Source organism: Erpetoichthys calabaricus, chromosome 1 (genome assembly GCF_900747795.2).
Source record: "Erpetoichthys calabaricus chromosome 1, fErpCal1.3, whole genome shotgun sequence".
In the NCBI taxonomy this organism is placed as follows: domain Eukaryota; kingdom Metazoa; phylum Chordata; class Cladistia; order Polypteriformes; family Polypteridae; genus Erpetoichthys; species Erpetoichthys calabaricus.
In genome coordinates, this window is record NC_041394.2 from 309157949 (window position 1) to 309184823 (window position 26875).

Below are 26875 nucleotides of genomic sequence, written 5' to 3' on the forward strand. Positions count from 1 at the left end.
TTGTTCAAAATTCTGAAAAATCATTGGAACGTTCTTCATAAAGAAATTCAAATTTTGTCTAATTTTAAGAAAAATAAGACATTTTTTTCCATTGACTATGGGTTTGAATTCTTCCAACTGAGTAAGATTGGACAAGGAATAAGTAAGGTAGTGTAAGCTGTCTCAACAGATGCATGACATATTGTTGCCTGAAAAGTTTCTACAGTAACTACAGTAATGATATTAGAGGAATTGTAGATGCTTTTGGAAACACTCTTCAAAATATGATTTAAGTGTAGGGCATTCCCAAAACATATGACCTAACGTGGTGTCTACCTGACGTCAAAATAAAGCAATTGAAAACTGAAAATAAATTGTCACTTGATTCAGTAAAAGAACAGGACTTCTGTTTAAAACACTGATATTTAGTATATATAAGAGTATGTTTGCCTGAATATTTTCCAGGTACTCCAGTTTTCCTACATAATCTAAAGATGTGCAGTTTAGGTGAACTTGTGAATTAAAAATTAGACGAAATGTGAAGGAATGAGGTCTGCACTTCATCTGGGATGAGCTCCTGCCTTGTGCACAATACTCCTGAGATTGGTTTGATCTCCTGCAATCATATATTGGAATGAGCAGGTTTAGAAAATGAATAAATGATTAAATAAGTAGGAACTGTAGTACTAGGGTGTTGTACCGTGTTAGCCATTATGAATGTAGTAAAAAGATTACATTATGCAAGCTTTCGAGGTAACTCAGGCCCCTTCTTGATTACATCTTGCCTGAAGAAGGGGCCTGAGTTGCCTCGAAAGCTTGCATATTGTAATCTTTTTAGTTAGCCAATAAAAGGTGTCATTTTGCTTGACTTTTCACTACAATAAGTAGGAACTGAAATTGCACGTGCTTAAATTATGAAGATTGCAGTTCTTGTGTTGTTCTGGTCTTTCCTGCTCTGTCTTCATACAGTGTACAGTTTCTTTCTGCATTCAGTTATTTCCCAATTTCTTATTTATATTAGGGAATCAAATAGTTTTTTAATTTTAATACATATTTTTGGAGACTTTGTTTTACTATAGCTAACACAACAGTGTGATAAAATGAAGTGGGCTGAAGAAGATAGTTATGTCTTCACTTCAGTGTTCATTTGCTATTTTTTCTTCTAAAACATTACTTTTAAGTATGACATTTGATCCTGCACCCTAAGAATCTGATCAGTGTTCATCTGACAAGTAGTCTGGGGATTAAGCAAACAGTTCAAAATGACAAAATTAAATCTTCTACACTCTATGACTTTGTACTAAATAATAACTCAACAACAAAAACATTTTTATCATCTAAGTTAATCACTTCATCTGCTGTACCTTGTCACATTTTTTTCATTCCTTTTCTCTTGGTTCCAAAGGTTATGTTACCTAAAGCTGGCTTTTTAAGAAATAACAAGTAAAGGTTGTCTATCTTTTAATGCCGGACAATTACTGGCTTGTAGCTGATGGTGACAATTTTCAGCAAGTGTCATTATGTTAGCTTTCGAGTTATGTCTTAATACCAGGTACTTCAATTCATCAACTTTTATTCTATGACCCTAGATACACAGCACCAGAAAAGATTACCGTAAATACGTTGGAAGGTTTAAAAGCATATAATTATGACTCTTTGAGTGCCTGATAAATGCACAAAAATGTGCAATTCACATATCATAAAATTTCCACCCACCCATATTTATTGCTGGATATTTCTTTTTTGCCTTTTGTCAGTCTACCGTATCAGTGCTGCTGATTCATTATCCCTGGTTTTTCATTAGTTAATCCTTACAACTTTACAACATAATATTTCTGCTATTATCCCCAGAGAAAGGTTAGACTTGTTAATCCAGCGGCAACTGTTTGTTTATACCCTGAAAACATGCTGAAACAGCTTTGTAAAAGGATAAGGAATTTCTTTGACAACATTTATGGACTGCAACGTTTACACATAACTTAAATCTGTGTATATTTTTGACATTATTCACATTTACCTCTTGACAATGAAAAGAAAACACGCATAAGAGAGAAACAAGCATCTGTTATTCAATACTTAAGCATTTAATACCTATACATCCCATACTGTACTGTACATTCATTTTCTAAGCATGCTTTTTCCTGGGTTATGGAGACCTGAGTATCTATAGCACTAAGGATGGAAAGCTCCATGGCTCCTTCACTTTGTGAGGTTTGATTTTAACTATGTGTTTTTTATTAAGGTCTTGTGCATCACATTTTCGTTCTGCAGCACATCTTGGATGTTCTGCTGAATGACAAATAAAATTGAATTGATTGATTGATTGAAACACAACTACAGCAGGATTATAATAGTTACCACTCTCTTATTTTATACAATCACCATGGTTAACTGTTATTCTAGGAGAGCAGCGAGGCACAGTGGTTAGTATTGTTAACTGACAGTTTCAGACACTTAAAGGTGTAGATTTTTTTAGATTTACACTTCTCCATCCATCCATCCATTTTTCAACCCGCTGAATCCGAACACAGGGTCACGGGGGTCTGCCGGAGCCAATCCCAGCCAACACAGGGCACAAGGCAGGAACCAATCCCGGGCAGGGTGCCAACCCACCGCAGGACACACACAAACACACCCACACACACCAAGCACACACTAGGGCCAATTTAGAATCGCCAATCCACCTAACCAGCATGTCTTTGGACTGTGGGAGGAAACCGGAGCGCCCGGAGGAAACCGATTTACACTTCTCTCAAAGAAATAATTGGAAATTGTGTTATTTATCAAGAAAAGCAACTTTTTTGTCATACGACATCATTTGTTTCTATGGCACATTTTCGTACACAGGATAAAGCACAAAGTGTTTTACAAAATGTCAAAGAAATAGTTACATGCAAGTAAAAAGACATTAAAATTAATTAATAATAAAACACGTTACATGACAACATTTTAGATCATTAAAATATCCGCAGCATTTGTGCAAAATATAGTCGACCAAAATACCACAACAGGTTATTTGCAAAATTTTATTTTTCTAACCTTCACTGCAGCATACTCTACTATTAAATCAACATGCTCCAAACGTTTTTGCTAGTTGATCTTGAGGGGTGGAGATTACAGCAAATCCATTCAATCTTTCTTAATAAATTAAACACATGAGTCTTTTGTCAAATATTTGTGAAAACAGAAGTGGCTTCACATGATTTAACCTGTTAATGTGCCTGTTAGACATTGTTTCCCAGTGATGGAGCTGTGAGGGTGTGCCAGGTTTTCCAGTGAATTTGACAAGTATTCCTGTTTTGGGCCGAGCAAAAGGCAAACTAAATTAAAATGTGGAATTCTGAATTGTAAGTTATTGATCAGGTTTAATGACATATATCAATCTATACCTTTTGAAGTATTAAGGTACCACCAAACCTGTACGAATAAAGCCAATGTCACATTATGCAATTTCTGATCGTGGGGTGTGTCAGATTTGCCAGCTGCAGTTACTGATAATGTCGCCAGACCATGACTGAAAATTGTCCCTGTGTCTACTTTATCAACTTTCCTGCACAGCTATACTCACCCCTTTTTGTGACAGCCAGTAATATGCTGCCTGATGGAGCTGGCACTGTATAAAAGATCAGCATGTTAAGAGTTAGGATGTGTTCAGCTGCAGTTTCTAACCTTTTTTCTGTTGCTTTAGTACATAAAACACGAGGCATCAGAAAAACAAGCCTTTCTTCTGTTTGTGTAGTTCAAAACACACGTGTTGCTTATTCCTTGTCGCTACATTCTATGCATCGGAAGTGCAGCCATTGATTGTCAGCTCTCATGCACACAGAGCCCATCTTTTCAACTAAAGACAAAATCAAACCTGCTTGATTTCATTCAAGCGAATCACAAACTAGTTGGATGGAGTCACTGGATATGATACATTAGGCGACAAACTTCATGGGGCCACGTTGCTGACTGCTTCCAACCGTCAACTGCCTCCAACTTGCTAAAATTATGTAAATGAAGGCTATAACTGAAAAATCACTGGAAAAAGTTATGTAATGTGGCATAGCTTTAAGCTGTTTTGAATAAGTCACTAACTTCAGCCTCTTCAGAAATCACAGCAAAAAGAAAACTTCTGAACTTTATCTGGATTTCCAACAAACTGAACCCACTAGTAAAATGGTTTTAAAGTGCCAGTCTGGGGAGAATGGGGTGTAAGGAACTCAATCCATGTTCTTGCTACAGAAATCCAGGGGACGGACACTCGAGGGAATGGAATGAAGAGGTGCTCGTATTTGAAATTTTCTTTTACCCTAGGTTGCAGGAAGAAATAAGCTACAGTGTATTACTTGGGAAATTTTAAAGAGAGAAATTTCAAACCTTAATTTTATTGATGTACAGAAAAGTAAAAAAAAGTGCAGTGGCCCATGGAGCTCTCTCCACGTACAAGCCCAGAGCAGTTGCCCTCCCAAAGAGACAGATCTGATGTTAAGTTAACTGCAGTCTCTAAAATACCCCAGTTGTGTTTTGATTAATGCTCAGTAACTTTGGGAAAGGTTGTTTGCAGCCTTCTAATTGAACACATATGGATGTGGGAATAGATGTGATTCCCTACTTCAGTGTGTGCAAGTGACGTCCTATGAAAGCACAAGACCTCTGTGAAAAGCATACAACTTTCAACCAAGACTAGGTGTTTAGAATTTAAAAGAATAAATTATTTTCAAGAACAAATCCCAAACCATATACAGTATGATTATAACATCTAATGCATATTTTAATGTTTATTATAACCTCTTTGTGGTCCATAGGTGAAAACTCTAATGATCAATATTTCTTTATCTCTCACCTCCTAAAGTGAAAATCAGAATGCTGTCCTTGATGGAAATGACTATAGTACTTGAAATTACTTAAGCACAAAGCGTCTATCCTTTTCCTGAGATCACCATGCAGAGTTTCAGTGAGCTGGAGTCTATCATGGCTTTATTAGGTACAAAAATCTATATGACAGCCATCCATCACAACACACTCATGCTTACACACCACATGGGAAGCAGTGATGAATCTGCTGCTATACTATCCATATGCACAAGTGTTTCTTCTTATGTTATAGCCTGACTACTGAAAAGCAACTACATTAAACTATCCTAATGCTGCTGAAATATTGGACTTTGAGCTCTAATCCTGCTGTTTCAACCCTATTCTCAGACACACTGTCTGACTGTGAGTCATCTAACCTTGCTGCCCTCAAACTATTAAAAAAATTATAGCTCTGAAGTTGTAACTGAACTTGTGATGGTGTTCACATGTTCACTATAAAAACATGTAGCAGAACAAGTGGCATTGTCATAGGTCACTAAGGAGGCCATAAATGTAAGAAAGTGATGTATTTATTAATTATTGATTACTCATAGAGGGATTCGGGGAAGGAGAACAGAATGGTACAAAGCAACTGAAACAGACACTCTAAGCCTACCTGCCAAAGTCTGTCTGCCTAATGGACTGCTCGCCCATTTTCCTACCTTCACCTTCCATATCTCTCTTGCTTTATCTGAACCTCTTTTCCTACCAAGAGTACACCCATGCCTCAACTCACTTCCCACCTCTAAGCTCAAAGTCCTTATGGCTTAATTATGCTAAGTCTAAAATAACTCCCACCTACTGACTAGAGAGGTTAGATTCTGTCTAGAAAAGTGCTTTCTGTCAGGGCAGGCTGAACTTCAACACAGCACACCCTGCTGCAAAGCATGACAGACAGAACAAACTTAAAAAGTCTGTTGATTGTTAATGATGTGTTACATGTTTTGATTATCCATATTGGCAATTTTCTGCACACTTTTTTTAAGTCTTATTTCTTGATGGGTATCTCCCATGATGTTTTCATGGTCATTTTGGTTTTTTCAGGGCAATGACATTGCCATGACGAGATGAAGGTTGCTCTGGGATGCAATCTCAGAAATTATACAGCTGACATCATCAGCGTGTTGCTATAAGAATCAGCATGCTGGATTACTAACTGTTCAAGTTTGTGAATATTCTAAGGAAACAACCTGCATGCATGTTAGTTATTGTTCTTTAGATATCCCTGTTCTTGGCTTTTGCTTTCAAATTCCCTACTACAGTTCTTCGGTTTTGATTGTGAACAGACAAATAAAAGGATTGATGTTACTTTTTGACTCTCCACTTCTTTTACGTTTTCTCTCCTGGTTATCCCATTTAAACTAGATGCCCTGTCCTGGTGTGAGGCTAACAGTTAAAGTGTCTGGAGATTATTGTAAGAACTGAAAAAATACCAAGAGATGATAAGAAGAACAACTGTGAGATATAAACGAGCTACCAAGAAACCAAATGGACAAGACAATAATCAAATGTCAAAGACACGGTGAATTCAAAAAACAAAAACATAATCCTACCACTAAGGCCTACCTGAGAAAAAGCTTGTTTTGTCTACTTAGGGATAATGCATTGTGTGATTGCTGAAATATTTATTTATCTCTGTTATATATCTGTGATAATCTTGGCTTTAAAATGGTGGTGTGTAAATAAAGAAAGATGAGACATTAATGAAATTAACTTTCATAGCCTTAATGTCAAATATAAAATAAATGTTAGAATATGAATCATCATAGTTTAAACCCCCAAAATACATAAAACATACATTTAAAGATGTTTATTAGTAGACAGATATGGACAAGCCAAAATGGAAACAGGTATGAAAAAGGGTAGTCGTTTTAATAAACAAATCTATAATTTAGGACTGTGGATCAAACAAATAGTTTAGTTTTTCCTAATGTATCTCTCAGTTTTTAAGGAACCAAGCATGCAACTTAACACAACAACAGATAATCTGTACCGTCTAATGCTTTCCTCTTCTCTACTATTTGCCCATATTTTTGTAGTACAGTGGCAGATGTGACATTGTCAGGTTTCCGTTTTTTTTTCCTGAAGTACAATAATATCATCTCCAGAACCTTCATTCAGATTTAAAATTGGTTTCTGACATCATAAAGCTAGGACTTCATAGGAAGGGAGAATAAATCCCAGTTTAAAGGAAAATCTCCCTAGTCCTTCATAAAAAACATGTCCAAAATTATTTGAACTTGAGGGTGCAAAACCTATCATCATTTAAGTTCTTGAGGTAAGCGGATGTTTTTACACAATGACTGAACCAAGTGAAATTATATGCCTTTGTGCATACAGTCCCTGCTGTATGATGTCAGGTGCTGACTTTAAAACTAAATGGTTGATGGTAAATGACTGCCCTGGAATGACATCGTTGATGTGTTTCCAGGAACAACAGAAACACGATAATGTAAAAATCTATGGTATAGCCATACAGTATGTCCTGATTCTCCCCAATCTCTCCCACTATCCCTTGTTCTTTCCTTGTCCCATTTGGCAACCAGATCTTGATAATTCTGCCTCTGAGTAATTATTTTAATCCCTTTGGCATCTGGTTGTAAACCTCTACAGTACATTACCCATTGTTGGTGGTGGTCTCTTATTTCTAAAATGAGCAACACTTTTGCAATGGTGATTGTGTTTTTTGTTTAAAAAAATAGAGGAAAGTTTATCTTCAAAGAAGGTAGTCATAGAGCCCAGATCAGAATGCAGCGTATGTCATTATGTACAAATATCTCAATCCATGGGGTGAGAATTCAATTAAACAATTCATACTCCATTTTCCTCCACACTGCAAAGACATGTAGTTTGTGTTGATTTGTGACTCTAAATTGATCCTTTATGACTGAGTGTGCCTTGAGGTGAATTGGCACTCCATGTAGTTACCATTGGATGCACTGCATCAACAGAATCAATCAACAATGACTCAAATCATACACTGGGGGGCACTATAAAATGCATAATTAGCAAAGAATGAAGACTTGAAAGCAAATTTGTAAACTGCAAGTTTCAGCAAAGCCTCTGTTATTCAGAGAAGGCTGCACCAAGTTACAGTATGCTGATGGGTAGCACTAATTATACACTGGCGCGACGCTTATGCCAAAGCATTTAAACACTTAAATTAAATATATGCATCTTTCTGGTCATACCAACTGCAGTCTAGTACATTTGTGTCTGAAATTGATGCCTATGAAATATAATTCAAAGTATAAACTTGGGGGAGCTAATTTAATAATTAAACAAATATTAAAAATTTGTACTTCAATACTAGCGTACATAAGTATGGTAAAGCTTAACTTTAAGTGACTATAAAATTTCAGATTTAAAAAAATAAATTTTTGCAAGACTTTCATAAAAGCTGGAAATCATTAAATATGTCCATTACAAATAGTGTGGCACAAGTTATACATTTGGGGGCACCATATTGTGAGACTGTCAAGTTTTGTGACCTTTTTTAGGTCGTGGTGGGTGCTGGTTGTTAATGCTTAAGCTACATCCACTCTTCCTAGGTCCCAAATGAAAGGCAGATTGTTTTTTTTTTTGGTTTGCTTGGTTATCTTTAAAGACAATATTGTCTTGTTTTTCATCCATCCATCCATTTTCTGAACTTGTTTATTCTACTAAAGGATTTTGTTTTCCTTAAGTTCAAGCCTATGTCTGGTTTGTATTTCCTCCTCTAAAAAGCATCCCTTAAATCTATCATGCTTAACGCCTGGCAGTCCTCTGTGGCACTAGAATAACATTTTTCAAACTGTAAAATCTATTCCAAATTTCCTAATCACTAGCACACATAATTTGAATTTGTCCATGAATAATATTCTCCCCATTGGTGTCTTTCTCCATATGTTCTGGGACTGCCCTCCAGTTGTGGATAAACCCTTCTCAATGATTTTTCCTTCCCCCACTCCATTGTCCCTTCAGGTCCTCCTTCTCTTCTTCCTTCTGGACCCTTCTTCTCTTTTTTAAATGTCCCTTCCTCTCATTCAGCAAGGGCTTCTTATGACAGCTACTACTGTAGAGATATTATTAGCCCCCTGATGGAAACTATTCGGCCGTTGTATTCTTTCTGTGTGATTAGTTATTTTTTTTGTCAAAGATTTTACTACTAATATTTTTTTTTTTTTTCATTTTTCCTTTTCCTTCTTCAGTTACCTTACAGCATAAATTCAAACTAGGGATAAATGACAATAAATGGTGAAGAGGAACAGATACCTTAGTTTCCTTTTTGCTGACCAGCAAACATTAAGCAATATAGTGTATGAAAACCCTTCAATATAAATATAAGAACAAAATCTTAATAATTCTTACAGTGTCAACATGACAATAAACTTGACTTGGCTGAGAACCCCATTATAGACAGTACTGAAGAGCAAAAGAAGACTGAGCAGTTTTTGTACTTGTATTTTCATTCCATCAAGCATCCTTGTAGTATCACTATACACAATGTGATTAACCCTAAACAATATAACTAAAATGATTGTTTAGTTTGCAAAGGATATAAAATTAGGTAGACTGACAAATACCCTAAATTATCAAAATCATCATAGTTGGACCTGGACAGAATTCAGATATATACTGTATAAATATGAAATTTAATATTGGTAAATATAAGATTATATGCATTAGAACAAAAAATATTACAAATGGTTACACATTGGCAGGTGTCTAAAATTTAAAGTGCATCTTTACAGTTACAGGCACATATGCTCAATAACAACCTTCAGGTTTTTGCCATCATCACAGTACAGAAACTACTCTTTTTAGAGTAATCAATGATCTTCTCCATTCCGCTGATTCTGGTCTTGTTAATATTTTACTACTTATTGATCTTGGTGCTTTGATACAGGCAATCATAATATTCTACTTTCCCATCTCCAATCACACTATTGAGTGTGTGGCATTAGTTTAGCATAGTTGAAATCATATTGTACTGTTAGGCAGAAATTTATTTCTATTTGGAAACATAAATCTCATATTGCTCCGCTTTCTCGAGGTGTCCCACAAGGCTCTGTTTTAGATTCGCTCCTGTTTACCATTTACATTCCATCTCTGAGATCCATTATTCGTGTATGCTGACAACACACAAATTTACTTTATAGTCCCATGGGTCAACTTCCACCTTCGATCTTTGGTAAATTGCTTATCTGCTATTAAGCGTTGGATCGCATCAAACTACCTAATGCGGAACAGCATAAAAAAATGATGCTTGTTGGATCCAAAGCTGCTGTTTCGCTGGTTAATGACTTCTGCCTTATTTAGATGGAATTACAGTGTCCCCTGCTAGCATAGTTTGTAACCTTGGTGTTACTTTTGATCCTGCACTTTCTTTTCTATCACACATGTCTTCCTTGAAATTAGGTTTCTATCACCTACATAACATTGACTGTCTTTGTTTTTCTCTCAGTTTTCATGGTGCAGAAATTCTTGTTCATACTTTTATCACTTCTCGTGTAGATTACTGTAAATCACTGCTTTCAGATTTGCCAGACAAATCTGTTAATAAACTGCAATATATACAAAATTCTGCTGCCAGATTACTTACAGTAAGTTTGGAAATCATACTTGTTCTGTATCAGTTACACTGGTTTCCTATGGTGGCTTGAATAAAATATAAACTACTTAACCTTACATTTAAAGCTATGAATGGCCTCACTCCTTGTTACATTTCTGATTGTCTCTGTCCTTACAAACCTGTACATGTACTCAGATACTCAGGCACTGGCCTACTTTCTATTCCTCTTGCATAAATCTGTCCACTGTGGGAGACAGACCTTTCAATGTAGCTACCCCACGTCATGCATGCGCTTCTGAGGATCAACTTGCCGGCTCTTATCAGGTATGCAGTACCACACAGGGGCAAGAGGTGGCGCTCTCCCTAACTGTCTTGTCTCTTCCATCCACAGCACAGAGAAGGCAATCCAGGAAGTCAACTGACCATGCCGCTCACTTCAACCCAATATCACAGCAAGACTGAGCTCCCAGTTGGACAAACCAAAAAAATATTTTGTGTTCTTGTGCCCCTGTGTGACTGCTTATTTACTTGCAAAATTTTTATTTTGAAAGAAATATTAAATGGGGTGGCCCTGTTGGCACCCCCATTACTTTGTGCAATTTTACTCATTCACCACACCCCACACTCTGGAACAAACTTCCACAGCATCTCTGTGACTGTACAAATTTAACCTTATTTAAGTCTAAGCTCAAAACACATACTTCATTTATTCAAGCCTGACATTCTTTACTCATCAGTTCATTGTTTACTATCATAAAAATGTGTTATGACATATATTCTAACTTACTTTATAATATTATGTGTTGTTCTAACATTTTTATGAATGTATTGTATAATCTTGATTATGTTTGTAAAGTGACCTTCAGTCTGTGTTAAGGTGTTGCATAAATCAAATGTATTATTATTTTTATTATAACTCATGAAGATGACTTATGTGTAGTAGTGGACTTGTTACTGTCTACATTCAGACAGTGAACATAAAACAACAAAAAGGTCAATAGGATGTAAAGCTATATAGCTTAATGTGTAGAATACAAAACAAGGTTATGCTCAAGTTATATAACATTTTCAGGACCTCATCTGGAATATTCCAAAAAATGACATAGCAGTGCTAGAGAAAGACCATATTAGAGGAACTGGGCTGAATTCAGGAACACAGCTTTTCAGTTTAAACAAATAATAATAATAATTCATTACATTTATATAGCGCTTTTCTCAGTACTCAAAGCGCTATCCACACAGGGAGGAACCGGGAAGCAAACCCACAATCTTCCACAAAGCAGCAGCACTACCACTGCGCCACCTGTGATGGGGATTAAGTGGTGACACAATTGAAATGTTTCAGTTTAGGAAGGGAATTGGTACAAATACAGGATATTTATTACTTTAAGGTCTGTTTTTCAACAACAGCACAGGGACAAATGGAAATTGAATAGTCAAGAGAACATTTTACACAAACTTTAAAAAGTATTCATTCACACACACAAGCATATATATCGTATGTGGAATAGTTTACCAAGTAGTATCACAGATAGAAGGACATCAGGGACCTTTAAATAAATCTCCAAGGTTAGGTAAGTAAAGATTGATTAACTATGCTAGACTGAAAGACTGAACTATTCTCATAAAAATGTTTCTTATCATTTAATGTTCTTATCTCTTTCAAGCAGCCACAGACAGAGGTCATGTAGCTCACTGTAAACTTTTTCAGGTACACTGTGTCCATTTTATTTCTGGTTTACCAAAGGAAGGTGGATTATCCTTGTGCAATACAAATTTCTTGTGACCACTGCCTTATTTCAATCACAATAATGTGGGGCCTAGATTAGATGAAAATATATCCGCATCATTTCTAAAGTATTGCAGTTGTGATATAAATAGCTACATTTCAGCTCCTGACTTATGGGCAGCTTCTTAGCTGACATAAACATGCTCAGTATTTACAATATTGCAAGACCTTAACCCTACTATCCAACTATCCATTTTCCGTGTACACTTAATATCACTTGGAGGTCAAGAATGTGCTGGGGAAATAACGCGTAGAAGACAACAACTCACAATTATTAATGCTGCTAGACATATTTTTGCTTAAATTGCTAGGCCTTTGACTTGTCTGACTGAGACAAAATCTTATTTTTCTGTTTGGCAAGAACAAAATAATTTATAATTTACAAATAGTTTTCATTTCTCATTTGAACATACTGTATGTAAATCCCATACCTGGTATTGTGTTATCCAGAAAAAATCCGAGGAATCCTCCAACAAACATATTAGTGGTTAAAAGAACAATAATAACTTGATCTAGTTCTCTAATTCCTGCAACAAGATAGAAAAGAGTTGAATTATTTACTGAACTGCAGTGCATTAAAAAGTATATTGTTAAATATTTAAGATGTTCTTAAAATTAAAGTCTTAGCTTTTCTCTATACATCACATTAACATTACAGGTGTGCTTTGGTGATTTCATTGCTTTCTGAAATTTTCTTTACATTTATGAGTGTCAAGTTTGAAAGAAATTTGGAACCTGTCCTGGAAGCATCAGGCAAAATGTAAGAGTCAATCATGGATGGAAGGCCAGTATATTGCATTGTACAGTTAAGGCACAATCACTCAGAATGCTATCTATAAATATGTATGCTTAGGATGTAGAGAACAGTGAAATTCATGCCTGCCATTCAACTAGAGTAATATGGTTACCAAGTAACAGGTGATTTGGTAGTGGCGACTTTCTATGTAGTTGAGTTTTCCTGTTTAAACAAAGTAATGTGCACAGTCGTGACTTCTGGTGTGACTTTGTGTCAAAAGTATTCATTGTGTCACATTTAAAAAAAATAGTGCACTCTTCCACAGTAATATGAATGAGAGGCATAAATAGAATTGATTTTACATATGCTCCACTTTGATCACATCCTTTTGTTGCCTCCTCATAGATTTCCACATGTTGGTAAAACACGACCTCCCTCTTCTGAACCCATGCTGACTGTTCCTAATAACTAATGTCCTTGCCAGGTGTTGCTCAATCTTATCCTTAATGATTCCTTCCATTAATTTTCCTGTGATGCATGTTAAGCTTACTGGCCTATAGTTGCTTGGATCTGCCTGATCACCCTTTTTATATAACGGGATAATATTTGCCATTATCCAGTCCTTCGGAATTTCCCCAGTGTGCAGTGACTTCCTAAAAATATGTGTCAAAGGATTTATATATGTACTCACTAGCTTCAAATTCACAGATTGTCAACATGTTAAAGAGTATTTGGTAATAATGCAGGTGGCACTTTTGCCTCACAGCTTCAAATTCTGAATTCAAATCCGATCATGAATACATCCGTGTGCTATTTACATGTATTTTGGTTTTCCTTCCACATCTCAGAGGTGTGTGTTTTAGGTTAGGTTAAACTGGAACTGTATTTGCTAGCTTAGGCACAACCCCAAACACACTCAGTTATGATGTGAATAAGTACATTGGAAATGTAAGAATTACAGTAAATTAAACATTTTACACTTCACTTTACCTCACCTCAACTTTTCTAATAATTAGATAATAGGAAGTTTTTATATTGAGCCATTAAATCTTGTTTAACATTAATTACCTTATTTTAAGAAATCTTGTCAACTTCATTTTGCTTTTCCTATTGTCAATGTTTTTGCTATAAAAACCAAAACATCTCCCATTTCAAGTTTTTTTTAGTTTTTGTATATACATTTTTTGTTGTGCAGGGAGGATAAACAGAGAAATGGTACATTAAGGACTATTGGTGTGGTTTACGATTACAAATCTAAACTATTTCTGAGAAATATGGGATTGATTCTGTTTGACTTTTTTTGAAACTTTTTTTGAAACAGGACAGTGTGGAGAGCCCTTCCTAGCTCTCTACTCCTGACCTTCACTCTTCCCCCCTCCCCTCGGCCTGCAGTCTGTGTCTCGGATTAGGGCGAATATATCGTTCCTGCAAGCAAACTATGATTCTTAGCGCAATGAGAGAACGTTCAAGCAAATTTTAGAAAAAAGATCTAAATCCGTTAAGTAGTTCTCTCGTTCACTAACTAAGCAGAGTTAAGGTTACGCCCTGAGAAAGACACGTGAGTGAGGATGGCCCTGCCCCCCTTCCCGCAGCCCAATGAGTCTCTCTTGGATTCGCACTAATAAATTGGTACCTCAAGCGAACTATGATACTTAGCACGATGAGAAAGTCGCAAAATCAACAGAATATTCAAGCAAATTATAGGAAAAAACCCGATCTAAATCCATTAATTAGTTCTCTCGTGAAAAGTGGACAGACATACAAACGGGTCTAAAAAACTATAAGAAATTTTGCGCTTGGACCACGAAATTTTTAAAACCGTTTCTTAGCGAGCAACAATGGGTCAAGGGTAACCTACATTCCAAATTTCAAGTCCGAAGTCCTCATGGTTCGGGAGATTTTGTGATGAGTGAGTCAATGGTATTCGGCTTTTATACTGTATATATAAATTGGCATTAGTGGTGAGCAAACCAAACTTAATTTGCTAGCCTTGAGGTTTTTTGAATTGTAGAAATGTTCAGGAACTCTGTGAAATGCACTGAAGTTAATGGGGAAGGAAGACCTGAATTAGTTTTGAGTAGATTATAATGCAACCATAGTCTTTTAAGTATTCCTGAGGGCTAGAGAAGAACCTGCCAATTAGTCCTATTTTTGTGGCCAAAAATTTGTAGTGCTAACCACTGTCCCATCATACCTCCTTGAGTCAGAATGAATACAATTAAATACCAGAACAGTAACATTTTTTGCAGACAGGGAACATGAATTCACTGAGGTTTGGCCACCACAGATGCAGTATAGTTTGTCTTTCTTTTTCCTGATTCACTGACACTGCTAGCAAACAAGTGCAACACTAAAGCACATGGATTCTTCACTCCTTGTTTGCATCAACTGCTCAGCACTCTGGGTAATATTATTAAAGTGATAGGCTCACATATTTCATACAGGTCAGATACAAGTCTATACAAAAAGACATTACCTTTAGGAGATGAATACACCAACACATTCTCAGTTCTTCTTAGTGTTTAAATGTATTTGTATTTCAGCCAATATTGGCTGCTACAGTTCTGTGATGTCACTCTGGTCCCATAAAGCTTCATGGGGCCCTGTAATATAATGGGTCTGTGGCATGTGCATTTTAGACAAATAAATAAATAACACATTCATGTTTTCAGGTGGGGCATAGGCAGTGTGGTGGAGTGGTTCTGGAACTGTTCTACGTTTGCGAGCACACATGCAGGAAAACCTTTTCACTCATTAGCACCACAGTTATATGATTTCTGCACCTGCATCCCACAAGGTTTTAAAAGAGAGCTGAAGTGTGAGAGGAAAGATAGAGAAAAAGAAAGAATAAACTAGAGAGATGGATGTTAAAGAATTGTACAGTAGTGTGGAGGCAGCCAGCCACAGGTAGAGACCCTTGAGAAGGAGCATACGGCTGAAGAAGGTATCCCTGGAGATTGCTCAAGAGGGCACCCTTGTAAAGCCGAGGAGTGGCAGGGGGAGTCAAAGGAGTGAGGCTCTGTCTGGCGCATTACCAGGAGCATGTGATGGCAGCAGGGGCCCAAGCCTGGATTTTAAAGCTTGGCTGTGCCTGTTGGAAGGACCTTCCCTCTGACTGCAGGATCCCATATGGGGTAAGCAGAGAATTTTTAGAAGAATACAGCAGGGATAGTGAGTTTTTAAAATTTTTTCCTGCCGTGTGTTTTAACCTTGTTTTTATTGATATTTATGAACTTTTTAATCTCCATCATTAATGGATTATTTTTTTATTTATCTGAAGATATCTGCACTGCACTTTGGACACAGTTTGTTTTGTTTGTAATTAAAAGCCTTGTTTGCCTCATTACCGGTGGTTAAGGTTTCAAGTGAATTCCTCTAGCCTGCCAAGGAAGGTGGAGCCAACCCAGACTGCCACAGGTGCTGGGGAAAAAAATTGTCTACGCAGACAACACAGTACATTTCCAGGAAAATGCTCGTCAAACAAGGCCACCAGTGCACATAACACATATTTTGCTGATCAACACTAATTGTCATAACACGTCTTTTTTAATACATATGTTTTGAACAAATAAAACATGAAATTAATATATATGTATTACTTTATTATATATACAAACATCAGTTTGTAATTTTATATACATATATATGTATAAAGCAGTGGTGTAATGATGTCACTGGCCACACCTACTCCCAGACATTGTTACTATAACCAATATAGCCACTGCCATGAAGAACAAAATGGTATTGATAATAAAGGCCTTCTTGAGCAGAGAGATAAGTTGCCTTTTAAAAGAATTAATTTAATCAGCAAATCTAATCTTTAGGCATACGGTTTTAGAGTCTGGGTACAATCAAGCTGCAGCCTCTGTCACCCAAAGAGCACAGGTTAGATTAACAAGATTTCTAGCATCAGTTCTTCGCAATTGGTGAACAGGACTGTAGTGATGCAGGAGATTACTGATATAAGCCATTTAAAGCTTTATATATTAGCAAAGGGATTGAATTCAAAATATGTGTAGTTTAGGTTAATTTGTAACCCTAAATTGGCCTGATATGTGTGTGAGTGTGGACTCACACACGCTGTCATCATGTCCAGCATTTGTTCTCTCCTTTCGCCCATTGCTGCTAGGTTAGTAACTTATAAGCACCAACTACCTGTGATGCGTAAGTAGATAATACATTTGAAAATGGAGATGATTAATGAATAGAGGTGTAATTTAACTGTTTTCCATTTGTAGGCCTGTGAACATTAATTCTTATCTTCTTTTATTATTGAATTAGAAGAAAAGCAACCTCTTTGAAAGTCATTGCTTTTAATAAGTGTTCACTGTTTTTTATTCTAAATATCCTCTACTTACAGTACTAGTGTTTCTTTATTTTCTGTAACTTGCCTATTAAGTGTCCATACCATGCTGTACTTTAGCCAAATAAAGATCTGAACAGACTGTCTAACACATCTGGAATGCATTGAAGTTGAGAACATTAATTATATTCATCACCTGTCGCCACCACCTGGCTGACCAATAACAAAGAGTGACAAAACACAGCCTTTTTCTTTGGTCACTGATGCTCGGTTTGACATTACAGTACTGTGATTTGTTCCATGACACTCAAAAGCCTGTGATGTTTTTAAAATTCATGCATGTTCTGTATCTGCTGTCATGTGCAAAGACAAAGTGACCAGGCAAGACTTGAATTCAATTAAAGTTGTATATGTAAACTGATGGATGGATAGATACCATATTTTATTATGAAAATATTTAGATTGCCTTGATGACCTTTCTAGGTCCAGTTGAGAAAATGGATAGATTTGTGAATATTTTTAGGATATCAGTAATCATTTGTGTATGTTAAACAAAAAATGTAGATAATGACCGGTATAAATGGATCAGAAATTCTAAATGATTATAAACACTGGATGATCATTGAAAAAGATCTGTGGGATGTCCAAATCTCATGTATTTTATATCCTGAACAAAGTTCCATATTATATAAAAAAAAATAAGTAGTAATGTTAGCATGATATATAGAGTATTTCTCCAAAGCTTCAGGTCTGTTTTATAGATATAAAAAAATGAGAAGGCATTCCTTATATTCAAGAACATGGTAACTGAGTATGCGCGATGTTGTTAATTATTACGTTTTTAATCTCTGGATACCAATGCAGTTTAACTAAGTCAGATTCACCTTGTATAGGTTGAATAACATAATATACTGAATAGATGATTCAAAAGCAGACTACAGTATATCAGAAATAATAAGGTGGTCCTCACCTTTATTTGGATATAAAAGATCATTCGATTAAAAACAGCTTTATTCAATTAATTTAAATAAAAGCACTTTAATTGTTTGAATATGCACTCCATAAAACTAAATAACACAGGCATATTTTGAAAGTCTTAAACATCAATTTGTAATTTTATCCTTGCTCCTATTTTTAAATCCGTTGAGTCTGTTTTTCCTATCTAGTCACCCATTTATGAACCTGTGATCTTTAGTATATTGTAATGGGAAGTTTATTTCAGCAAGAGAAATTACAAATCAGGATTCAAATAAAACCAGCAGTTAAATGCAGAGCTTCATAATGTAAAAACTAAAATAAATACTCTCACTGCTTAACAGACTTGCTGCAGCACTCTCTGCGTCACCTTTCTGACCATCCAGGCTCCAGAATTCTGTTTGTCTTTTAGTGAAGTTAACCCTTCAAATAGTGATCAAAGACTCCATTTTCTCTAGTTATTCTAAAAAGGACATCCTTCAATGATTAAAATTTAATTTGAGAAAATGAATATTTGGTAAAAATATTTACTAGATGAAGAGCGTTTAAGAGCTGCTGTTTCATAAATTCTACATATATTTCTGCACTGAAGGAGCTGCTTTTAATCTCATTGTACATGTGTATAGTGACAATAAAAGGCATTCCATCTATTCTATTAATTCACAGATCTGGGGTCTCTCTTATAAAACTTTGTGTGGATTTGAGTGTGAAAATATGCATACAGCAAAAAAATCTGATTTTTAAAACCTAGTGTATGTATATTTGTACACAACTTAAGCTTCAAAAGTCAAAATTATCACACCTCGAACTCTGCCTGGTCGCCACCTTGAAACAATTATATATGGACCATGCTAATCAACCTCAAACATATATATATATATATATATATATATATATATATATATATATATATATATATATATGCAGCTGGAGATCCACGAAGGGAGAAAAAAAGAATCACGTATCATAAAATAGTTTTTTTTATTCCTGAGCTTTCAAACCCTATCAGGGGTCTTCATCAGAGGATAATGCTTAGACTTACAAGAATCAAAGGCAATATATAGCAACACATTCAGTGGGGGGTGGGTGGAGGTGACTAAGTCAGTATGATCAAGGGGGGGGTGGGGGGGGTTGTATAGTTTAATTATTGTGTGCATGTCCTTAAATTGGCATATGCTGGATTTATATCCAACATAGCTTTATCCCAGATTACACCCAAAATTTGGATACGCTATGTAGACGACACATTCGTCATACTAAGAAAGAACCAGCTGAATGAGTTCTACAATCATATCAACACAATATTCCGGGCAATCCAGTTCACAATGGAAAAAGAAATCAACCGACACATCAGCTTCCTGGACATTTACATCAAAAGAAATAGTGACGCCACCCTGACCACAAGTGTTTACCGCAAACAATGCTACGCAGACAAGATTCTACACTTCTCCAGTAACCACCCGGTATCTCATAAACGGAGCTGCGTGAAAACCCTATTCAAATGAGTCCACACTCATTGTAATACCAAGGAAACAAAAAGTAATGAGAGACGCTATCTCTTCCACCTTTTCACCTCAAACGGATACTCAAAAACATTCATTAATCGGAGTCTACACAGCAGATGCCAAAGGAAGCAGCATACAATCGACTTAAATCAGAACCCCCACCCCACCTGGCATTCACTCCCTTATCACCATAATGTGTCAGAAGGCACTGCACGCACCCTGACCAAGTGGGGCATCAGAATAGCACATAAACCCACGAACAATCTGCGCACGGTCCTGTTTAATGCTAAAAACAAGAAATCGACAGCCGAAACAAGAAACGCAGTTTATAGTATTCCATGCAATTCTTGCTCAGCGGTATACATAGGACAAACGTCAAAAAGAATCTCAACACGTGTACAGGAACATCGCAACGCCGTCAGAAGAAAGGACGCACTATCTTTGATATATGCACATACTAAATCGACAGGACACACATTCAACTGGGACAACGTAAAAGTAAAATTTAAGGCCAGTACTAAAAGTGCCAGAGAGTTGGCCGAGTCTTGGCTATCAGATGAAAACGCCATCAACAGACACTTTTCAGGAATAAAAAAACTATTTTATGATACGTGATTCTTTTTTTCTCCCTTCGTGGATCTCCAGCTGCAAATATGCAAACCGTATCACAGACCTTCTTTTCCATATATATACTGTATATATATATATAATACGCTACCGTGGCTGTTCGTTTGTCTGTCCAGGATTTTAAATCACCTGTAGCTCACAAACTGTTTGACCTACTGAACTGAAATTTGGTACACATATACTACGTGACGTCTACCATCCTCTTTCGGGGTGATGATTGACCTCCAAGGTTATTCCTCTTTTTATTTTATTTTATTGTAGAATCAACTCTCGGCAGCAGCCAGCAGGGCGGCCATGCAGCGCATGTGTACGGGTGCTGTTCTCATCCCTACCACCTTCGCTGTCACTTCTCCTACCTCTTCATATCTTAAATCATTCTTGAGGGAGATTGAAGACTTAAGTGCCAGCTTAAGTGAAAAATTAAAGAAAACGTAATATGTAATTGCAACATAAACACTGACTTAATCAGTTTTAACGCAAAAAACATGCCGATGAAAGAAGAGAAGAAGTGGGCTGCTAAGGTGGAGAAAAGAAGAGCTGCTCAGGAAGCAGCAAGTGTGTCAACCTTTGAGCAAAATATTGCTAAACGTACAGAGAAAGAGTAGGTAACTATGAATACTCAAGTCAAGTGTATTCACTGCACGTTATCATGCAGTGTGCTGTTACTGGTATATAATAGATTTATTAGTAAGGTGAGAAGACAATGGCGACAAGAGAATAGAGGCAAAAAGTGACAACTTTGAAGAGTGCGAGATACAAGTTCTCATCTCTAAAGTACAGGCAACACAAAGAACCTTTGTTTGGTGGCCAAAGTGCGAGTGCCACCAACACGAGCAAATATATTCAATGGTAACATGTTACTGCTATCATGAATGCCATGTGCTCTACCAGCTGCACCATGCCTGAAGAAAAATAAAAAATTTGTTGTGACTGGCTGAGTGTGAGAGTAGCAAGAGGAGGAAAAAGCACATCAACCCTGTCTGTGATCTGCTTGTGCCATCTGTAATGCTTTATTATCAGGCGGGAATGCCAGAGCAATGCTGAAGTTTGTCAGTTTCAGCTTGGCATCACAAAGGACTTGTGCGATAATGAAATGTAAATGCTTATAGTTACCAAAATAGTGTAGTCAATTAGGCCGAGAAAACTGACACTGCTGCAAATTATTTTGTGATGTTGATCTGCATATCCACACCATATTACAAATAAATATAGCATCTTGTCAGTCGATTTATGGCTTCCAGCCCAGTTGGCATGATGGAACTGAAGCTTGGATGAGATATTCCTGACCTGTCAGCCAGTTCCTTTTGGTTAGATACCAGTTGCAAGAAAGCTAACCATTATTAAAACATGGATATGAACAGGAGTTGCTGGATTTCAAGTAGACTGTCTTGCTAATGCCAGGATCTTGAAAGCCTAAATTGGCTCATACGCCAGTCATCATCATGGGCAAAAAAATCCTGCTGCTCCCTAAAAGCTCATTCACTTTGTATATGAGCATTTGCATACTCTTTAAGTAGAGCTAAACAAACAATGCTATGTCAAACTGTTAGGCTATAAATAGGCTGTAGGGCATGAGGATGTTAACGGCTTTCTATACTCAGGGAGTGAATCACACCTGTGTTTTTAATGAATGCAATTATTGACAACAAGGGATTCCATTGGTTTTTAATCCTGAGAAGTGACAACAGGCAGCCAATATAAACTGGGGAAAACAAACTGGGGAAAAAAGTTCTTCAGTGCAAATACGCATTATTGTCCCTCTTACAAGGCAACTACAATAGAGTGTAAACATCATATCACTTTTGAAGTTTAATTTGTTTGTCATGTCATGTCAATACACATTACAATAATTTGTTTGTCATGTCATGTCAATACACATTACAATAATGACTCTGTGATATGAACTATTACTGTAGGTACTTAAGGTTGTTATTTAACTGTATACTGTTATAGCCCTCAAGAGCTGATCCTTAAGTGAAATGACAGAGACAAGAGATTATGTAACAACATACAGATTTGGTTTCAACACCTAAAGAGCAGATACAAATAAATGAAACATGTATCAGTATTCACTAGTGTATGGCAAGCCACATTAATATTTTGTGATCTCTCAGAATGAATTTCTGATATTTTTAAGATATCCGCAATACATTTTGATCTCAAGTTGACCTTGCATGCATTTTAGGACATTCTTTCAATATGACTTCCTGCATATTTTAAGATATATCAATTTCTTTTTCAGATATCTTGAAATGAGCAGGAAGGTATTTTGAGATATCTTGAAATGCATTTCAGGTATCTGATAATTAACAGGAAGCTACAAGATAATCTAGAAATCTATTTGAGATACCATAAATTGCATTGTAAATATCTGAAAATGTTATTCAGATATCTTGAAATAAATTCATGTTTTTTAAAGATATCTTAAAATGTATTTGAGATATCTTGAAATAAAATTCAAAATATCATTTTAAGATATCATAAAACAAATTTTGAGATATATAAAAATATATTTTAGATATTTCAAACAGTGAATTTTAGAATATGTGTTAACAGTTTAACTTTGACAAACCTAATACATACAGTATGTATACACTGTATATATATATATATATATATATATATATATATATATATATATATATACAGAACTAACTATTTTACATTACAGCAAATAATTAACCATAGTAAAAAATAGTAAAATGTAATAAATTGAAAGAAAATTCTGTTTCATGTTGCATTAGAGGAATTCATGAGTTATACATTTTTGTTCTGTTTGGCTTTGAAATTAATACACAAAATACTTTTTAAACTAACACTTTTACTGAAAAACTTCAGTAAAAACAATATTTGAAATTAACTTTTCGTCAATATCACATTGAATCTTGATTCCGTGTTTGGACTTACATCGTGACAACGTATAATTGCCATGAGTGAATATCGTTTCTTTCTCTCTAATAAATAAACCGACTTTTTGGAATGTTTTTCCCTATGATTTGTTAATTGTCATAGGAAAAGTTATTCTAACAGGGAAACTATAAACGTTTTAATACAAATGGCATATCAAGATCTCCTTTGGTGTCTAATGTTATCCACGGAATATGTACTACATTACCTTTGTTGTCTCCTTTTAAAATTTTAAATGTTAGAATTGTTCGACCAATTTTCAATACAACTAATCTTTTCCCATTGCATAGCCCATCACTCATACATGAATTACGCAATAACATTACGGTACATCCTTCTTTCAACAGTAATTCAGCCGGTTGTAGATATTCTACAGGATATTGTAAATTGATGTTTTCATCTTCCACACCATAACCATGAACTGTTTCAGCATAGTCTATTGATACGCATTTAACCAATTTGCTGTGTAACCGATCGACAATTTTCATGTTAATTCTTTTGACTTCATCGTTTCTTGGTGCTAGGATTGCCCGTGTACTCATTTCTTTTGTTGATAACCCTTTGGGATGAAATTATTCAATAAGATTTGGACATAATAAGTCTTCTTTTATTGGGAACTTAAAGTGAGGAAAACATAAAAATTTGTAAGAGCTGAGAGCGCAGGAACTTTGTCTGACAAAAGCATTCACACGAATGAGAGGTGAGAGGACCGTGGGCATGGTTGAAAATAGTTGAGAGGAGGACAGGACTTGAAATAATCTCTTGGCAATAGTCTCATCTCGTGGGACTTGAAAAAATCTCAAGATTTTCTTTTATAATAGATGTATATACTGTATATACAGTATGTAAATATGCTGAAACCATTTAAGAAAACCTGCAGTATTGTTCACATTTGCTAAAGGAAATACAATTATATTTTTTATTATGCTTTTTCTCAAACCATCTGAACAAAAGATACATTTTTATACAATACCTGTGTTGACTATTTCTTTGTTGGAGTGAAACCATGTTGGTATGACCAGGCCACTAAATATTGAGAAGCCCAAAATAAGCAAATTTCTGGAAGAATTTAAATCCACAAACTAAAAGAAAATAAATAAAATAAAAATGACTGTTATTGTAGCAAGTAACAAGACACACTATTGAAAAACTAATACCAAGACAACTTATACAAAACAAAATAGTGAACGCCTTTTATATTTAGAACATAATGTCATAGTTTCCTTTGGGTTTGTCTTGCTCATGTTCTTATTTTATGATATTACCAGCCACATTACCTGTTGAATTTTAAAATATTTTCTGTTTCTTGCCCTAAGTGTACCCTCAGCACCTTTCCTCAGTACCCTTCTGTGTCTGAACCTCTCTTCTTCGGTGCTTCCTCAGTCGAGTGCATTCCCATGAACCCTGTTTCACAGATTTCTCTATGGGACTGGACAGACACAGACCTTAGTGTTTTATTTTATATTAGATTTTAGTAATGCTGAAATATCTGTATTAATAATCAGAAATGTCATCATTATTTTACTGATTTGTGAATGGGTGTCACCATATTGTTTACCATTGTTAGGCCTCTTATATTGACTGTCCACATGGAATCATACAGGGTTTAGTCGCACAGATATATGTATAATTCAAATTTTCATCAAGCTCTTTTGATTAACTAAAATATAAGTTGTTCTAATAGTTTATTTTTAAAAGCTGAACAGGTTTCTATTTCCACTAAATTATAATAGTATTGTTCCAGATTTCCATGACCATTTATTAAGAACAACCTGTGTCTGTATGCATACTGTATATGTTACTAATGAACTTACCCCACTGACTCGAGACTCCTAAATGGCTATAAAATGTATCTACTCATTCAATTGATATCCTCAACAATGTTGTCATTTTCTAATTGATTAGCCATACTTTATTACTACATAACCCACTAATAGCCTATATATAAAAATTTAATAGCCTGGGATACGGTTCGCCCTCATAGGATATATAGAGCTTTAAAGTCCACTTTAATGGGATTTAAAGGGATTTGACTTGTTTGCTCCGTTTCCTTTTCAGGAGGGATAAAGAATCCTTTTGTACTAAACACACCCCTAATATTCAACAGGAAGAGGGGAAAATTAGGAGAAAGGTCCTTTTTGGTTGCGTGACTCCATTACCAAGTATAGAAGAAGGGAAATAGAAGGCAGCTATCAATTTACTGACACTCATGTAGTACTAGGGTGTTGTACCATGTTAGCCATTATGAATATAGAGAAAAGCCAAGCAAAATGACACCTTTTATTGGCTAACTAAAAAGATTACAATATGCAAGCTTTCGAGGCAACTCAGGCCCCTTCTTCAGGCAAGATGTAATCACTCATGGGAAGTGACAGAACTTCCTGAATGGAACTCTAGTATATGATGCTTTCTTTTACTTTCTTCAAGAGTTTCATTGTTTGCCAACTGGGACTGGCTTTAGCCTCCTTTCTGATTTTAGCTAATGGAAACCCTGTTGATGTTTTGTTTTGACCCATTCTAATAATTAGGGAAGAAAGTAGAATTTTATCTTTTGAAAGGAAAAGGGAAATAAAGACTCCAGAATAGATGCAAATGTAAATTTCATCCTAAGCCGATTGTGTTGGTTGGTGGTGACCTCCAGCAGTAGGATCTATCCATCCATCCATTTTCCAACCCGCTGAATCCGAACACAGGGTCACGGGGGTCTGCTGGAGCCAATCCCAGCCAACACAGGGCACGAACCAATCCCGGGCAGGGTGCCAACCCACCGCAGGACACACACAAACCAAGCACACACTAGGGCCAATTTAGAATCGCCAATCCACCTAACCTGCATGTCTTTGGACTGTGGGAGGAAACCGGAGCGCCCGGAGGAAACCCACGCAGACACAGGGAGAACATGCAAACTCCACGCAGGGAGGACCCGGGAAGCGAACCCAGGTCCCCAGATCTCCCAACTGCGAGGCAGCAGCGCTACCCACTGCGCCACCGTGCCACCCGCAGTAGGATCTATCTTCCAAAAAATAGTTGGAAAAATTCAATTAAATGCAACAATAAAGGACACATACATATACGAACTTGGAAGTTTTTTGTTTTTTTTAAAACACTTAATTTTTATTGTACGCAGTCAAGGAACAAATTGAGAAGCACTGCAATGAATTCTAAGAAATCGCTGGGACCGGATAACATTTACCTTACAAAAGGTTAGTCAGTATGGATAAAAATTCTTGACACTTATTTTTCAAAAAGTCACAACACATGGAGTAAATTCCTAAGGATTAGAAGTTAGCAAAGATCATCCCGTTATATAAAAAAGGTGAACAGGCGGATCCAAGTAAATATAGGTCAGTAAACTTAACATGTATCACAGGTAAATTGATACAAGCAATTATTAAGAAAAAGTTTTCACATTGCATGTCAAAAACAGGTGTACAGGTTCAGGCGGGAAGATCATGTTTCAATAATATATTCTGGAATTCTATGAGGAAACAACACAGGCATATGATGAGAGAGATACGTATATTATTTATCTGGGCTTGCAGAAAGATTTTAATAAGGTACCACGTAAGAGGTTAGTCATTAAACTAAAAGTGAACTCAAGGTGCAGAGTGTAGATGGGAGCAACATTGCCTTAAACACAAAGAATTAGTTGCTGTTAAAA

The 26875-nt window shown here is 36.1% G+C and overlaps 1 protein-coding gene across 1 annotated transcript in view; it reads right to left on the reverse strand.

Annotated features, from left to right (window-relative positions):
* The window catches only part of si:dkey-106n21.1 (solute carrier family 23 member 2), a 122059-nt gene that overhangs the window by 24407 nt on the left and 70777 nt on the right, over nt 1-26875 (reverse strand). The window contains exons 11-12 of the mRNA XM_051931166.1: nt 24188-24296; nt 12593-12688 (exon numbers count right to left, since the gene is read on the reverse strand). Of these exons, the coding sequence (XP_051787126.1) occupies nt 12593-12688; nt 24188-24296 (205 nt within the window). The remainder of the gene's footprint in view (nt 1-12592; nt 12689-24187; nt 24297-26875) is intronic.